This window comes from Bufo gargarizans, chromosome 10 (assembly GCF_014858855.1).
Source record: "Bufo gargarizans isolate SCDJY-AF-19 chromosome 10, ASM1485885v1, whole genome shotgun sequence".
NCBI lineage: Eukaryota > Metazoa > Chordata > Amphibia > Anura > Bufonidae > Bufo > Bufo gargarizans.
This window is the reverse complement of record NC_058089.1, coordinates 113,069,879-113,088,106: the sequence shown is the minus strand read 5'-3', so window position 1 is coordinate 113,088,106 and position 18,228 is coordinate 113,069,879. Positions and strand designations below refer to the sequence as shown.

Here is an 18,228-nt window from a genome sequence, read left to right as displayed (position 1 = left end):
AACACAATATGGCTCAATTTCAAACTGATCCGTCCCCCATTTAATGTAAGGTCTGGACGGATCCGTCTGAGCAACTTTCAAACTTAGAATTTTTTCTAAACTATAATGGAGCGGATCCGTCTGTGCAGACACCAGACTGATCCGCTCTGAACGCAAGTGTGAAAGTAGCCTTAGTTGCTGATAGTGACCAATCAGATACCTCCTTTCATTTTGCAAAGGAGCTGTCCAAAATGAAAGGTGGAATCTGATTGGTTGCTATGGGCAACTAAGACAGTTCTACTTTACACCAGTTTGATAAATGACCCCCAAAGTCCCTCAGAATGTGGCGCAGCACTCCATGGGCTGAATACAGCTATAAATGGTCAGATATGATATAGGACGGGCGCTCATGTGGAAAGTTACTTAGCGATATGGAGAAAGTGAGCAGAGCTGACCCTGCACTTGGTCTCTCTGCAGCACACACAGATCTGTTACATGTGGTATAACAAGAGACACTTACTGGATGTTAAGAAGACATTCAGACAATGGTGGAAGGACTTAGGGAAATGTGGCTTGGATTCTGAGGAGAGAAGCAGTAATGAGTGAGTAGTTAGACTGTAGAATCTGAAAATAATCCATCCAGTCAGGAATCAGTTAGCAGAAGTAAGTGTTATATAGAAAGTGGTGAGAAATGAAGGGGTTAACGAGTCCCTGGAGACAATAATAACTTATTAATGACCTTGTCCAGTGATTGCAGAACATGTGTTATTCTAATCCTGTTGTGTGAACTTAGGTGTTACTGATGCAGCAGAGGCGACTTTGTTTATTGGTACCATGGGTCAAACCATATGTATTTTGCGGTCTGCAAAAAATATGGATGATGTTTGTGTGCATTCCGTATTTTGCGGAACAGTGATATGCAAAATAACCATAGAGCCCCAGTTATGGGCCTTCAACACAGTAGTTTGCAGAACGGAACAGCTGGCCCCTAATAGAACAGTTTTTATCCTTGCCCGTAATGCGGACAATAATAGGACATGTTCTATTTTTTTGTAGAACGGAAATATGGACATACGGAAATGGAATGCAAACTGAGTAACTTCAGTTTTTTTTTTGCGGACCCATTGAAATGAATTGGTCCGCCAAAACCCCCCCCAAAAAACGGAATGGACACGTAAATGAAATACGTTCGTGTGCATGAGCCCTAAGGCTAGGTATACACGACGACATTTGCCGCGCGACATCTTGTTGCACCAATATCGCGCAACAATTTTTATAATGGCAGTCTATGGTGTCGCACTGCAACTGCGACGCAACAGTCGCAGAAAATCCATTTTGAGATGGATTTTTCTGCGACTGTTGCGTCGCAGTCGCAGCATGTTGCAGTGCGACACCATAGACTGCCATTATAAAAATTGACGCGCGACATTGGTGCAACAAAATGTCGCGCGACAAATGTTGCACCCTATCTGTCGCGCGACAAATGTCGTCGTGTAGACCTAGCCGAAGACTAGTATTTTTTATGTCAGTCTGAGGCCTCTTTTGTACGAGCGTGACGGATTGGCTCCGGATGCGTTCAGTGAAACTCGCACCATTTTGCAAGCAAGTTCAGTCAGTTTTGGCTGCGATTGCGTTCAGTTTTTTCCACGCGGGTGCAATGCGTTTTGATGCGTTTTCACACGCATTATAAAAAACTGAAGGTTTACAAACAACATCTCTTAGCGACCTTGTACTAATTAGCTTCTGCATACCCTGTCTGCCGGGAGGTATCACACATTTTGTGTGGGTTTTGTCACCTCTATGCTTTTATATTTATGTATTCAATAAAGTTTATTTTTATTTTTGTATACATTGCCGTTTTTAGACTCTTTTGTTCCGTTGAAGGTATAACCAGTGAAAAACGTATTGCATCCGCACTTGCTTCTGGATGCAATGCGTTTTTCACCAAAGCCCCATTCACGTCTATGGGGCCAGGGCTGCATGAAAAACGCAGAATACAGAACATGCTGCGTTTTTTACACAACGCAGAACTGATGCGTGGAAAAACTCATGTACACAGACCCTTTGAAATTAATGGATCAGGAGTCAGTGCGAGTGCTGTGCTCGTGTGAAAGAGGCCTAAGCGTTTGTTTACATGGCACATTCAAAGTGACACATGCAGTTTTACTGTTTTAATGAGCCTCACCTCTTCTAGTGGTGGAACCACAGCATGTTAGACCCTAACCCTGGGTTCACACCTGAGCGTTTTACAGCGCGTTCAAACGCGCTGTAAAACGCTTAAGACATGAAAACCAATGCTTCCCTATGGGAATGGTTCACACCTGGGCGTTTTACAGCGCGTACGAACGCGCTGTAAAACGCCCGACGCTCAAACAAGTACTTGAGCTTCTTTGGGGCGTTTTGACGCGCGTTTGTGGCCATAGGACACTGCAGTCAATGACACAAACGCGCGTCAAACGCGCGTTTACTATTACAAAAAACGCGCGACTAAAACGCGCGTAAAACGCGCGTTTGAGGAACGCTCAGGTGTGAACCCAGGGTAAGACTCTGTTCACATTACATCTGTGCTTTTCATCAGAGAGGTCAGGGGTGCTGCTAACCATAAAGGCGCACACTTAAATTCAGCAGGTTTATAACTTTGGGACTATAATGAAATGAAATCTGCACCATTTCCTTCTGTTCCACTCGCTACATTAGCAGCACAGTGTACGAAGAAAATTACATTTTTTTTTTTTTGTTAAACCAATGCATTATATGATAGTTCATATACTGGGAACATTCTGAGGGCAGCATGAAGCAGTGACTGATGCTGAAAAGCTGCTGCATGATCTTCACAGGATGTGCCAGAGAACAGTCACGGTAATTCATGAGCTCTTCCTCTCCCACTTGATGATGAATACTAAAAAGAAAACTGCCACTCATCAGCAGGTAGGCAGCGGAGGAGCTCATGAATTACCATGACTCTTCTCCAGCACATAGTGAGCTGTTGTGCCACTCATCGCAGTATGTGTTAGTTACCTAGAGGACAGTGTATGGCAGGGGTCAGCAACACAACTACCAACATTCATACTTCCTCTGCTATTCTCAGAATTCCTAGAGAAGTGAATGCAGCATGCTGAGAGTGGTAGTTTCACCACAGCTGGAGTTCTGAAGGCTGCTGATCCTGGGTGTATGGTATAGTGACACTATCTGTGTGGTGTGAAGTATTGACGCCCTTACTGCAGAGATATATTGGCGGTTGATGAATCTGGATTTTTCCACCACCGGGGAGGTGACACCAGAGCTGTTCCTTCTTTCTGGAAAGGTGTACTGTGCGGAGGCGTCACACGGAGACCCGGCATCTTCAGACAGATTGTCCTGTGGAATACTGGAGACACAACCGCTGTCCGAGCCGCTGGATCCAGCCCCAGACATACAGTGAGAAGACTCTGAGCTCTCTGTGGCTGCAAGTGAAAGGCAAGACGATTAGTATGTGCTGAGCAGTAAGAAGAATGCAGGAGAAGGCCGATAATCTGACACGTACTCATGGAAGGCTGGCTGCAGCTCGTCTCGTTCTCCAGCTCATCTTCCTCTAAGCAGCCACTGGTCTCAAATGATCTAGTGGGGGACAGCACTCCGGGCAGAAATGTTTGGTTGACATACATGTGCAGGTTAAGGGGTCCCAGTAATGATGCAGAAGAAGGGCCACAGGCAGAAGGTACAGAGTTACACGTGATGGGCGCCTGCGTCCTCTTGTAAGGATCTAAATGGTCAAATAAGGACACGGCAATGGAGGCTCTGGTCCTTGCCCCTGCACATAAAAGAGAAGGTATGAGCTACCTCAGCCTAAGGCTACATTCACACGTCAGTTTTTTGCGGATCCGTTGTTCCTGAAAATGTTTCCGTATGTCATCCGTTTTTTGCGGATCCGCAAAAAACGGAAACATGTATACATTCAATAATCAAATAAAGTTGTTGGGATTTCTTTGAAAAAAAAACAAAAAAACAATTATTTGCTATGTGTTTCCAGGAACGGATTCCGCAAAAAACGGAAGACATACGGAATGACATCCTAATGTCTTCCGTTTTTTGCGGATCCATTGACTTTGCATTGTACCAGGATCCGATTTTTCAGGAACATAATAGGACATGTTTTATATTTAAACGGACATGCGGAACGGAGCAACGGAAACGGACAGCACACATTGTGCTGTCCGATTTTTTCCAGGACCCATTGAAAATGAATGGGTCCTGATCTGGTCCTGATCTGTTCCGCAAAAAACGGAACAGATCAGGAAAGAAAAAACGGACGTGTGAATGGACCCTGATACTGTAAACGTCAGAGGGTAATAGGGGTATAATGGCATACCTCGCCCTTTCATGATGTAATCGATAGCACGGTTGTTTATTGCTGCATCACTCGGCTTGATGTCCAAAAATGGCTTATTACCGACACCCATAGAAACCATTTCCTGCATGCGGACCTCTGTAGGAATGAATTGCAGAGGAGGAAAAAATTACTAAAAGCGTGTGAGCCCCAAAGCAGCCGCTTCCCCTATAGCTACATCCCTGAATGATATATATGTGCGATACAGTGTATATGACGGCCACTGAATGGCGCTGTGTAATGCTTTTGATTATAGAAAAGACAGTAAAGCTGATCAGCAGGGGTCCCAGCATTCAGCTAGACTAGATCTTCTGCAACAGAAAGGTGTCCACAGCAGCCATATATTAACCCCTTGTTTCCTATCCACATGCCACTTACAAAATAGCACTGGTCACTCACTGTACCTTTATTCCTGGTCGCTTGCTGCCACAGGATTTTGGCAATGTCAGTTGTCCATGCTTGCTTGATTTCAGCGCTGCTTGCTTGAAGAATGTGAGTGTCATTGGATTTCCGCCTCCTGAACCATATTTCAAAGCGCTGACCACTGTCTCCAGAGTTTTCAGTCAAACCAATGTCTGCTGTCTGCAAGCCAGAGAAAGGGAGTAAGGTCAAATCCCTACAACTAACGTACCAGTAATCCCTTATTGGGTTTATAGTATGAGAAAAAAGGATGCCAAGAAATGGGAATGTACGTGTTGTAGAAATAATGCAGTCATTTATAAGTATTCAAAAAACAGCAACAAAAAAATTACAATTGTGTCCTAAAATGAAGTTATGTAAATTGTATCTGGAATCTTGAATTCAGCAGCAGTAAAAGTAACAATAAATCCACACCAGACCTGGTTGTGCAATTCATACTGTAAATGCTGCGGGTTTGCTGCAAATTTCACCATCTGCATTGTAACAGGTGAAATCTGAGATGGGAATCCGCAGCGTAAATTGACGCGCCGTGGATTTAAATTCATGTCAAATTATTTGCAGAAACTTCCTGCAGCATGTGGATGACATTTTTTCAACATCTCATCCACTTTGCTGCTACTGTATTATATTGTGGATTGTCTTAATACAATTTTGCAGCAGAAAACCTGGAGTGTTGCCTTTGGCTGTGCGGGCATGCTGGGAGTTGTAGTTTTGCAACAGCTGGAGGCACACTGGTTGGGAAACACTGAGCTTGATGACGTGCAGGTAAACAGCTGAACAGCTCAGGTGCTGGCTGTCGGCACCCTGCTGATTTGATATTGATGACCCATGCTCAGGATGAGTCACCAATATCTGACACTGCATAACAGCTTTAGGCCCCTTCAAGACGAGCGGGTCCGTATGCGTTGCGGCAAAAACTGAATGTGGTACCCAGATCCGAACTTCTTCATTGAAGTTCAGGTTTGGGTTCAAGGTTGTCTAGATTGTATTATTTCCCCTTATAACATGGTTATGGTTTTTCCCTTATAACATGGTTATAAGGGAAAATAATATCATTCTTAATACAGAATGCATAGTACAATAGGGCTGAAGGGGTTAAAAAAAATAATAATAATTTAACTCACCTTAATCCACTTGTTCGCACAGCCGGCATCTCTTCTTTTTTGAGGAATAGGACCTTTTGATGACGTCACTGCGCTCATCATATGGTCCAGCACATGATCTTTTATCATGGTGATGGATCATGTGACGGACCATGTGATGAACGTAGTGACGTCACCACAGGTCCTTTTCCTGTGCACAGCAAAGATGAAGACAGAAGAGAAGCCGGGCTGCGCGAGCAAGTGGATTAAGGTGAGTTAAATAGTTTTAAAAAAAAAAAGTTTTTAACCCCTCCAACCCTTTTGTACTATGCATTCTCTATTAGGAATGCTATTATTTTCCCTTATAACCATCGTCTCTTAGCAACCGTGCGTGAAAATCGCACCGCATCCGCACTTGCTTGCGGATGCTTGCGATTTTCACGCAGCCCCATTCACTTCTATGGGGCCTGCGTTGCGTGAAAAACGCAGAATATAGAACATGCTGCGATTTTCACGCAACGCACAAGTGATGCGTGAAAATCACCACTCATATGCACAGCCCCATAGAAATGAATGGTTCCGTATTCAGTGCGGGTGCAATGCGTTCACTTCACGCATTGCACCTGCGCGGAAAACTCGCCCGTGTGAAAGGGGCCTTAATGACATTTATTTACTGCATTAATTAATGGATTAATTAAAGGGGTTTTCCCATCTGGACATTTATGGCATATTCTGTTGAGATAGGAATATCCGTTAAATCAGATGGTGACATAGAACCACAGCCAGGCTAATGACGGGACCCAGGACACTGAAGGTACCCATGGCAGTGATTTATACTGGATACAGTAGTTCTTTAGTCTCCAGAACCTGGTTCACTTACCTTAAATGAGCGCTTGTAGATGTAGACATCTAACCCTCCCTCAATCCTCTTAGGTTTGCTGAATAAGATGAGATCCTCGAACAGGAAGACATGTCTCTGACACTTTTTCCGGCCCAGCCACACCGTGAACTCGTCCTGTCTCACCAGCTGCCCTTGCTCCTTCAAGTTCACCTGATGCCACAAAAATATGGGATGCAGTCATTATACCGGCTCATATGTCATACATAAGGATGCAGGGTCCTGTACACATTGATTGAAGAGTAACAACTCACATCACAGTCCCGTATGGCATCCATCGCCAGAAGATCATTGCCATGACGCAGCTGAAACTTCACCATTTCCTCGGCTGCCCTCAGGTATGCCAGCTCTTGCTCCTGCGCCTCCCCGCACTCTTTAATCAGGTCTTTCAGGAGAAGCGCATACTTGCTCATCCTCTGAATAGGCTTCAGCAGGTATGAAGCCAGATCCATCTTGTCTCCCAGCTGACGCTGCTTGTTCTGAGCCACAAACGATTCAAGTCAGCATCTCAGACCAGAAATTAATGATCAGCAAGAACAGTCCACAAAGTCACAGCAGCTTTCTTACCTTAAAAAATATGTTCCCATGGCTGGCAAGTAACAAGTCTGACCTGGGCTTATTCTTGCTGTACAGGGCATACATCCCAAACTGGTCTTTCTGCAGGAAAAAAGGGAACGGTCAGATAATAAGGGAAAATCACAAATGACATTACTGCCACTTAAAGGACAGCTTCAATTTTAGGATAATTATCTTTTTGTTTACAGACTTCCATGGCACAGACCTGAGGTGTCACAAGCATGAGATCAAATCAGATCCCTGGTAACTTTATCTACACAAGAGACAGGCACCAAAGAAATGCCATTGTATTTCTCATCGGCTTGTGTGGTGGTGGCACAGAACTGGTCACATAGATCACAAAGTCCAGTGTGCACAGAGCAACCACCCATCACATCTCGGCTTTCATCAGGTTGGATTATGTAATTCCTGATGATTGGCTGCAATAGGTAGCACCTTCACAAATCCTCAGAGGAAGCCTTAATGGGGTATATTCCCATGTAAAGCGATGACACTTGACTAGGATATGCCATCACTTTATGATCATTGGGGGTCCGACTTCTCAGAGAGACCTATTGATCCTTAGAATGAAGTGGCAGCACTCTTCTACGTTGTTCCCGCACAGAAGTTCCCCTGCCCTTCTGATTGCAGGAAGCCAGGTGGCCAAGGGAAAATGGTGAAGGGGATGCAGCGTGACACCAGAACTCCAGTCCCTTCATTCTTGAGATAAGTGGGGGCCCGAGAGATCATACCCCACCACTAACAATAATCCATCGCTCTTCCCTACCATTTAATACAATGTGAAGGAAAAAGCAACTATTTTTGTCAGGATCAGGGGAGCCACTTTCCTTCAACACTGCTATGGAGTCCCCTGAGGAAAACGGTCCTGGGGCCGAGTGCCCCGCTGCAATATCTAAGACTGTCTCTCAGGATGAATGGGTATGGCTTGAGGTCAATGCCATGGGTCCACTTATGACCAACAAGAAGCCTATGGTCTATGTGACGCAGACGCTCGCAGTAGACCTCTACCACTGTACATGCCTAATGTCCAGTCAAGGAAAGGTGGCGGGAGGGAGAGAAAATGGACACACATCACAGTGAACTTCTGGGGTCACTTACATGCCGGAGAAAGCAGTGGCTAACTCTTAGAGGATGATTGCAGCAGCTCTCCAGCTCCTTCAGGAAATACTGGCTGTGGAAATCTCTCAGCTTCTCCAGGTTTCCAAAGATAATACCTCTCTTCCCCCGAAGGTCCTGGGGAAGGTCGATACGATCCATCTCCGGAAAGTAGTTCTCACTGATATACCACAGGGATCGGACATATTCTCTCTCTGTGGTGACCATTTCATCGATGATATGCCGGAGTTTACTACAACAGAAGACAAACCACATTACTGCTGCACTTCACTGAAACTAATGTCTAGTTCTTGCAGGAGCCGTACTCCAGATGAGGTGCACCAAGATTGGTTAAAATATGGTGTATTGCAAGCTTAAACATTTATATAAATATAAAAGGACTGGGGTACTCAACCGGCGGACGCCAGCCGTCCGGACCCCTGCATGTCCCTCATTAAACTGTATCTGCATTCTTAGGACTCAGATACAGTGGAATACAATGGTGAAACAGTTAGTCGGCACCTCCCTGCTCCACTATTCACTGGTCAGTGCTCTATGACCCCAGCAGCAGGCACGATGAAATGACGTCATCATACCTGCTGCACTTAAGGAGAAGCCAAAACCCAAGGTAGATGTGCTCAGGGAAGCACTAGGTGAGTAGTGCTTTTTTTATTTTATCAAAACTACAAGGGCATCACTATTGGCTGCATATCTTTTGTGAATGTGCATGTCTAGTGGGAGCGGGCACTAAGGGGTCATATCTACTGTAAGGGGCTATTAATGGGACATATCTTCTGTGAGGGAGCACTAAAGGGGCATATCTACTGTGAGGGGGACACTTAGTGGAGATCATATTCTGTGTGGGGGCATAAAGTGTCATCACTATTGTAGGTGGCACTAAGGACATTCTTATTGTGTTGGGACACAATTACTCTGTGGGAGGGATTAGAGGCGTGGCTTATTGTAAAAATAAATAAATATTTCCACAGTGCATTACATGCCACTGGTGTTGTCCTTGTGTTTTATTGCAACTCGGAGCTTCACCCGATGGCAGACCCAGGTATGAGGACCTTTATAAAAAGTACTTGAGTACCCCTGTAATAGGCCATAAAATTTTCATCAGTCTGACTGCTGGGATCCCATGTCATCTAATATAACAGGGTGCCTATAGGGTCTTTTGTTGTTAAACACTGCCACATTTCCATGCTGTAAGTCAGTGGACTTCATCTCTTGGCTCTCCAACTTTTAATACTACAACTCCTAGCATGCCCTGAAAGCCTGAGGCAGGGCTGCAGAGCCACAGGTTGAGGACCACCACTCTATAGCCTCACGAGTATACCGGGATCCCAAGTACAGAGAGTGATGGGTGGCACAGACAGCTGGTTATGGAATTATGTGTATAAATTTACATATTTATAATCCTCTAACACTAATAAAATGAGACAGCCTCTTACCTGCTGCGGCACCGTCCATCTGCTGAGGAGACACTACTCCTCCTATCACTCGGCATTCGTTCTGCTGACCAGTCCAAAGAGAGCGGTAGTCTGGGACTGCAGGAACGCTCTGCTAGCTCTGTGCTGCTCACTTCCAGTCCTTTGATGAACACACCAGTGTTCCCTCTCCTAGCTGGCTCGCTGAGCCTCCGCTGACTACAATGGCTGCTAACATCAGTCCCAGGAAGGTCAAAACTCTGAGCCTTTCTTAGCAACCTTCTTCCCATGGGACGGGATGGGGTAGGGGTCGAGCCCCCGGAAGGCACCTGGTGAACCAGTTCTAGGTGAAGGTCCTCGCTGGGAGAACTTTGAAGAGACAGTTTACGCATTCTGTACGCCGATGATGATGCAATGGAACTGGCACTGGAACCAGGGGGGCTAGCTCTGAAGACTGTCTGATCCACTTCAGGTCGGTGAGACAGAACTCTCCCAAGTCTCCTCTCCCTGCCGCAGACAGGGGAGTGAAGCGGCTTATTTTGCATATAAGACACATTAATGTTCCTATCTGAATGTACTTTTAGGTCGAGATGTTTTGAGGCTGGAGACCAGACAGAGTTTTGTTCTCCCGACACTAAGCTTTTTGCCCTCAGTGCAGCTTCAAGTTTCTTCTCTAAAACTTGCCTAGCCTCCTGACACTTTGACCAAGCGAACTTCCAGTGTTTGATTCCCTTCTCATTCTTCAGTTCATAGGCGAGCTCTCTCATCTCCTCAAACTTGTTCTCTCCGATCATGGGATGCTGCAACTGGTACTTCTCAAGACTCTCAAAGGCACCAACGCAGAGCTCGGGAGAGTTACAGTCATCCAAGCTGATGGCACCAAGATGTCGCATCCCATCCAATGCCCATTCATAAGCCTGAAGAAGGAAATAAAGAAAGTCGGTAAAATGTATTTCATATTCACACTGCATATATTTCACACAGATTTCAGCTCATATTCCACGAAATTTAAAATCGATGTTGAAAAAGTGACGTGTGGCTTTTTTCTGCATCTCTCATGGCAGGTTTACCTGGACCTGTAATGGTTCAGATTGCAAATCCAATGCAGAATCTGAGGGTCGTCTTGGATTTCTGCTGTGGATTTGGCATCAGATTTTTCCACATGTGATCAGGCAGATCAAAGACCTGAGCACAGAAGACGATAGATGAAACAAACAGCTACTTGTCATCAGCTAGGCCGGCATCGAGCGTCAACTTTTCTTGACGGCGATCATCTCAGGGTATTAAATAGGGCTATTCCCCAGAGAAACCACCAGCACCGCAGGACCCTGACTCGCTATTATTGGACGGGACATTTAAATGCAAATATCAAGAGCTTTGATGTTCACCTATTTCTTAATCTGCTCAAAGAGCAGCAACTCCACCTCTGAACTCCCTTCTGCACTCAATACCGTCCTCGTGTGTATGGGGCAAAAGCATCCTACAGAACGATCAGAGTGTCAGCTTCACTGTCATACAATCATGCATTGTGCCAAGAGCAGCCAGTGTGATCTGCAGTTCTGAACAGTGTTTGAAAACCTTCAGGTTGGTGCCTTTTCTCTTCTTTGAGACATTGTGGTGCCAACCATCTGATATTTAGGGGCACCACCTACTAAGTATTCATAAAGCCGCCTCCATGAGAACAAAAGGGGTTCTCATCCTGTGGGAAACCGGACCCCCGACTCCTGCGGAGTCTCACAAATAGTCGTGTTCAATTCAGGAATGCGGTCACCTGACTGTGGGCTCCTGAAATTCATGGAGGGTGCAGCTCTGCCAGGATGAAGGAGGTGCCCAGTGCAATACAGGACCCACTATGCTCTGCAGACAAAAGATTTACTGCTTGTCCTGAAATACCCAGTCCAGACAGTATGAGGTAATGATCAAATCTTACAGAGCGGCATCAACCAGCCTATCCCCACAGTCAATGCCTTCACGCTGTAACAAGTGGTACCACTATAACCAGCATTCAGTTATACCTCATTAAGTCCTGCAGTCTTAAAAGGGCCAGGCCAATGGGTTTTCTACCATTTTTGATATAACTAAGAATGGGAAACAAACCAAATTGCAATTCACTCATCCCATTCACAGCAGCCAAATACACGATGTCAGCATGCACAGAACATGATGGAAACACACTTAATTCAACCACATTATTATTTTACGTGATATCTCTCAAGTGTCAGTCTATGATCGGGCAAGAATTTTGTGACGACTGTGCAAGAAAAAAATCATCCTGTTAAGAAACAACACATAAGTGCAGTGTTTTGACCTGCACCGAGAACTGTGTCAAGAATCTGGAGCGTGCTGCTCGCAAACACATACTGAAATATCCTTCAAATAGCGACTGCACCACAAGAGAGCCCATCACGGCCTGTGCACACGGATGACATCAGCCTGCAGCTCCATACAGAATACACATTGCCCTAACAATCCCCACTCTCTACATCTCAGATTTGTACAACTGCCGAGCTTCTAATACACCTGCATAGGAGGAGGAGGTCACTTCATCTTCACCTCCCCACAGGGCAGGGATTTCTTCAGTGTATTTCACTGGGATTTATAGGGCAGCTCTGGATCTCACACAAAGGTGCAGAATTTCAAGAAGACTCTTGTTGACCTCTTGGTCAAATGTAGAAGAAACTACAAGTCTATGAAAAGAAAGAGGACGATCTATAGAATAGAGTGAGGCTAAACTGTCTGGGTGACCTCCTCCCCCATATACTGGTCACATCTGCTGGGAGGACAGGACAGATGTATGATCACCCCCACCCCCATTCAGCAGCATAGGGCAAATACCCTATTTTATATAGGAGACTCCTGAACTCGTCTGAAGGAAGGGGGCTTGCAGCAGCTGTTGATCACCGGGGTCAGCCCTGACCATTGATGCAGCTCTTACCTCAATAGACGCACCCAGCACAATGAGAGCAAATCCGCAGGGATCCAGGCCGAGCCTGGGGCAGCTGCTAATACAGGCGCTCACATTGTACCAGACAGGTGTATGGAGACAGGTCACATGGAAGACATGGCCACGCTTACAGCAATATAAAGGGTGAGGGGTCAACTCATCCACCTGTCACATTAAATGCAGTTGTCAGGGCAGGCTGAGAGTTGTAGTTTTGCAGCCCTGGCAAACCACATTCTGGAGTCAATTAATACCAACCAATCCAGGTGTGACAGAGTTAATTTGCGTCCCCACATGGGTCGGCCCAATTTCATGTCACGCTTTGTGTTCCAGCTGAATGAGCGATGATTGGAGATGGAGGGGAGGAATCAGGCGTGGCTGGAATTTTAATTCAGCTGAAAGAAATTAGCAGACAGAGGTCCAGAAAGGGACAGCGGCTTCTCCTCCAAAACCAGGGGGAAGGGGGTGCAGTGCATGATGTGAAATGTTGGGGTTTTGTTACTGGAGGGTTTTGGAAATTAAATGCATTCTCTTTTCAGGGTAGATTCTCCCTTTCAGGCTGTTAGTTGTCACCAATACAGGAGGAAACGGGTATTTCTAGTTCTCCCACATCAAGGTCTTTTCTCCAAGAGCCTCCCAATTGATGCCAAGTGCCCTGAAAATACTGGATCATATTCCTATTGACCGCTGATCACAGGTGCACCCGAAGGGCTCTGGTTATATAACCAGATCTGTGCAGTATACACAGAAGCTTTATTCTGCAGCACAGAGGAGAAGCTCATTCCTTCGTGTATAAGGCCTCATGCACACAAACGTATTTTGTTTCAGTCTCTGTTCCGTTTTTTTTGCGGATAGGATGTGGACCCATTAATTTCAATGGGTCCGCAAAAAATGCAGACAGCACACCGTGTGCTGTCCGCATCAGTATGTCCGTTCCGTTGCCCCGCAAAAAAAATGGTGCATGTCCATATGGAATGTCATCCGTTTTTTTTTGTGGATCCGTAATTTGCAGACCGCAAAACACATACAGTCGTGTGCATGTAGCCTAAGAAAGAGAACAGGAAGAGCACGGAAAGTGCTCCCCGCATAGTAACATCCAAATCAGGGTACGGTGCACAGGGCTGCAACTTTCAGATATACCATGCATTTTATTTCCTCGCCATTTGCCCACAGTTGACTGTTTGATACAGGTAACCCTCTCTGACTGATACATTGCACCAGCAGCAGGACAAGAGAGAAAGCTGTGCAGCGGCTGCTGAGGTGTTCGGGTTGTCTAGAGGGTTGTGCAGCAAAACTTCAGCTCTGAGAAAAATTATTCTCTTCAATGATGGCAAGCAGAGAACACGAAAAGAGTGAGAAATGCAAAGTCCATTAAAGCTGCAGACATTTTACCTACGCTCAGTTACATACTTTGGTATGTATGTAGCAGACATCATGGCTCCATCTCATAGGACTGTCCTATAACTATTCTGAGGGGATGGCAGATGTTGTGGCGTCCACGTGCAGCCGAAGGCCTGGCCAATGCTTCTATGATTTTGCAAGTACAACTGAGGTATTGCCATCAAGATCAGGCGGCCATATGCAGATACCGTCCGCAACATCTGCCCATACCCTTATAGAGAAAATATAAATGAAGGAATAAGATGAGCTGTTCCTGCAGATGAGATTTGCATTGATTGTGAGGCGCTGATTTCCTCAGTAAGAGGCCGGATAATTAAATGTTCTGCAGGATGTATGACGAGATGAATCTGTCACCGAGTTTATGTAGCATCTGGACACAAGCTGCAGACTTATCTCTGTGCACACGGAGACTGATGTCAAACACATCCACCTGACCAAGGACAAAAGCATGTCCAATTGGCCTTCATCGGGGCTGTATACATCAATATATCTTTTTTAACTGTATGGAAAAACCACAGCAGTACTTTTAGTCCGGCTGCCTCTCGCCGTGCCACCACCGGAACCCCGCCCCCATTATAATCAATGGGAACGGAGTGGGTTTCGGGAGGCACACGTAAACTAGCGGCAGGACGGATCCGACAGGATGTTCACCTGCCGCTAGTGTGAAACTAGTCTAAGCCTGCGTCAGTAAAGGGAACCAATGGATATGTTTAATGTATACATCAGGAGCTTTTTCCTGCGTATACGGTAAGTGCAGGCCTCTGCCACAGTCCGCACTGGGCCTTACAGCAACAGTGCAGAGGAATTACACCGACAGTAGTTGTGATGATCAAACTATGTTTATTTATCAACCAACATCACAACAGTGAATTTTTAATGCTAAATGGATTAGGGGCGAATATTAACCCTGTGTATGCCCAACCTAAATAACTCCATCTAACATGAGGATGATTATAGCGAGCCGTGGCCTCTCGTCCTCCGGTTGCTCGCCAGCCTCTGCCATGTGTCTGTGAAAACCCATCAGGGAACAAATAAACCATTAATGAGGCTCAAAGTGAGTGTGTGTGTGTGTGAGTGTGTGAGTGTGTGTGTGTGTGTGTGTGTGTGTGGTGGGGGTCTTATTTACCTACTAGGACCATAAAAGTTAATGTAAGTGCCACAGACAGCCACAGCCGTGCAGAGCTTGTCATCCACAAGGTGACGTAAAGTGAATTTTGTATACTGTCATAGTAAAAACTTACCTTTCTGAGAGAAGCAGCTCTGCCTATCGGAATAACCCCTTACTGCCCGCCTGTAGACTGTCTACATATGAACAGCTGGAAACCTCTGACCTCCAAGTACCTGGCTCTATGAGGGTCTATTCAGACACAAGCCTCGCTTGGCCCCCTCCTGTAGAAGACCCCACGCTGCTTTTCTCATTAACTCCAGGACGCCCTCACAGCTGCCATAACCCGGCGACAGCCGACTTCAAATGAATTTACATAACGCCAACGTGAGCACTGCTAGACAATTAACACTGAATCCTCAATATAAAATTCACTTCCAGGGTACAATGTGCGAGACATGATACTCCGAGCCTGGCACAGACCCAGAGATATTGTACACAGTGCCACAAAACTCCAGCTGGAGAGGGCACAAAGATCTCCAGGACCCTCAGCCCACTATCCTACAGCTTGTCCACTGCTCCCTGACCCAGCCTCCAACCCACAGATATAGTACCGCAACACCTGCTGCACCCTACTCTAGTATTGTCCTCACAAGTGATAGGAAACCTGGGGACCCTCTTACCTGCACGTCTGTAGACCCCATCAGGCGCTGACCAGTATCTGAGCTGTATTCCTTGCAGCCTCTTCTCATGATCTGCTGGAGAAGTGAGTGACTGGCGCCCAGCGCCTGCACCCTACCAAGCTCAGCTATTCACAAGCAAATGTGAGGCAGATGGGCAGACCCTAGACCCAGCGACAGGGAGAGTGGGGGGATGGGCCCAGACTAAAGTGTGCGACTGGAGGAGAGGGGGAACAGACTTGTGAATAGGACAGAAATCCCCCAGACTAGTGCCAGGGTAAATGCCAGCCTGAGAACTGAGAGGGTTAAAAGTCCCATGGTCAGACGTTATACTTCTGTGCAGATCATTATTGCACACCGTAACGCCACACGGAGCTAGATTATAAGACTTGAATAGATTTTCACCTGCAGATCAGGAGACGCCCGCCTTCAGAGCCTCCAAGTTGCAGTTTGATATGTGGCAGATCCACAAAAATATTCAGCCCCATTTAATAAAGCTAATCTGTGTGCCCACCCGCCATGTGAACATATCCGAAAAGATTACACAGAAATGTACACAATGAAAACTCCACCAAATACATTCACTGCTAAGACTGTCAGCTCTGCGGACAAGGAACATGACCTTTGTATAATCAAATGTTCTGAAAGTTTCCATTATACCTTTCATTCACATTTTTAAGATCCCTGTGTGCTGTCAATGAAAGGCAACACTTATTTGCATAAAAAAGCTGAGAACTCATCCTTACCCAAAAAGTGCTCACAGCTGAGGGTTTGTTACATTATTACCATGCTAAACAGATGCTCCAGATGAAGCGCAGGCTCGTGCTATTAGGCCTCTTTCACACGGGCGTTGCGGGTGCGTTGCAGGAACATGCATGATTTTTCCGCGCGAGTGCAAAACATTGTAAGTTCGGGCTTGGGATCGGTGTTCTGTAGATTGTATTATTTTCTCTTATAACATGGTTATAAGGGAAAATAATAGCATTCTGAATACAGAATGCATAGTACAATAGCGCTGAAGGGGTTAAAAAAAATAATATAAATAATTAAACTCACCTTAATCCACTTGATCGCACAGCCCGGCTTCTCTTCTGTCTTCTTCTTTTGCTGTGTGCAGGAAAAGGACCTGTGATGACGTCACTCCAGTCATCACATGGGCCATCACATGATCCATCACCATGGTAAAAGATCATGTGACGGACCATGTAATGACCGGAGTGACATCACCACAGGTCCTTTTCCTGCACACAGCAAAAAAGAAGACAGAAGAGATGCCGGCTGCGCGAGCAAGTGGATTAAGGGGAGTTTAATTATATTTTTTTAAATTTTTAACCCCACCAGCGCTATTGTACTATGCATGCTGTATTCAGAATGCTATTATTTTCCCTTATAACCATGTTATAAGAGAAAATAATAATGATCGGGTCTCCATCCCGATCGTCTCCTAGCAACCATGCGTGAAAATCGCACCGCATCCACGCATGCTTGCGACTTTCACGCAACCCCATTCATTTCTATAGGGCCTGCGTTACGTGAAAAATGCACAAAGAGGAGCATGCTGCGATTTTCACACAATGCACAAGTGATGCGTGAAAATCACCGCTCATGTGAACAGCCCCATAGAAATGAATGGGTCAGGATTCAGTGCGGGTACAATGCGTTCAACTCACGCATCCGCGCGGAATACTCGCCCGTGTGAAAGGGGCCTTAGTTGATCCCCTGCACTATCTGCTGGGTGACAAAGCTGGGTGACAAAGTATAGCTCAATCCCAGCTACATGGAGCATTGCATGGTGGGTGAAATCAGCTGCCACATTCCTGGTGCTCAGCCACAGAAGTGGACTCTCAACAGGACAGCAATGATGATGAGGATATTGCTGCACAGGTCATTCTTCCCTCCATTCATTCTCCCCTATGGTCACTGATCAGAAGCTGCTGAGCAAATTCCAGGGAAACGGCGGTTACCGGAGAAACTACTTTAATCAACAGCTACAGGCAGATTAGAGGCCTGCGTGGTATGGCGGCACTCTAGCCTGGCGTGTCCTCACATACTATGCACTGCCTATCCACAGCCTCCTCCACATCACTACTTTTACATCTTACACACTGACCGGTATGGATCAGATGGTGATAAAAGTTCCGATAATCCAGCCTGCGTGCCATGTTACTGGATACTCCGATCTATGAGATGCCACACATCAATGTATATATAATACAAGTCTGTGCGATTACCTGCTGCCAGGTGGTTGTTCAGCT

General features: G+C 45.9%; 1 protein-coding gene across 1 annotated transcript in view; it reads right to left on the bottom strand.

Annotated features, from left to right (window-relative positions):
• LOC122920104 (puratrophin-1-like) overlaps positions 1-18,228 on the bottom strand; it is an 82,286-nt gene that overhangs the window by 4,719 nt on the left and 59,339 nt on the right. Inside the window, exons 15-24 of the mRNA XM_044269312.1 lie at positions 9,871-10,763; positions 8,420-8,669; positions 7,313-7,402; positions 7,000-7,224; positions 6,728-6,898; positions 4,750-4,927; positions 4,328-4,444; positions 3,503-3,769; positions 3,199-3,422; positions 500-559 (exon numbers count right to left, since the gene is read on the bottom strand). Coding sequence (XP_044125247.1) covers positions 518-559; positions 3,199-3,422; positions 3,503-3,769; positions 4,328-4,444; positions 4,750-4,927; positions 6,728-6,898; positions 7,000-7,224; positions 7,313-7,402; positions 8,420-8,669; positions 9,871-10,763 — 2,457 coding nt within the window. The 3' untranslated portion in view covers positions 500-517. The remainder of the gene's footprint in view (positions 1-499; positions 560-3,198; positions 3,423-3,502; positions 3,770-4,327; positions 4,445-4,749; positions 4,928-6,727; positions 6,899-6,999; positions 7,225-7,312; positions 7,403-8,419; positions 8,670-9,870; positions 10,764-18,228) is intronic.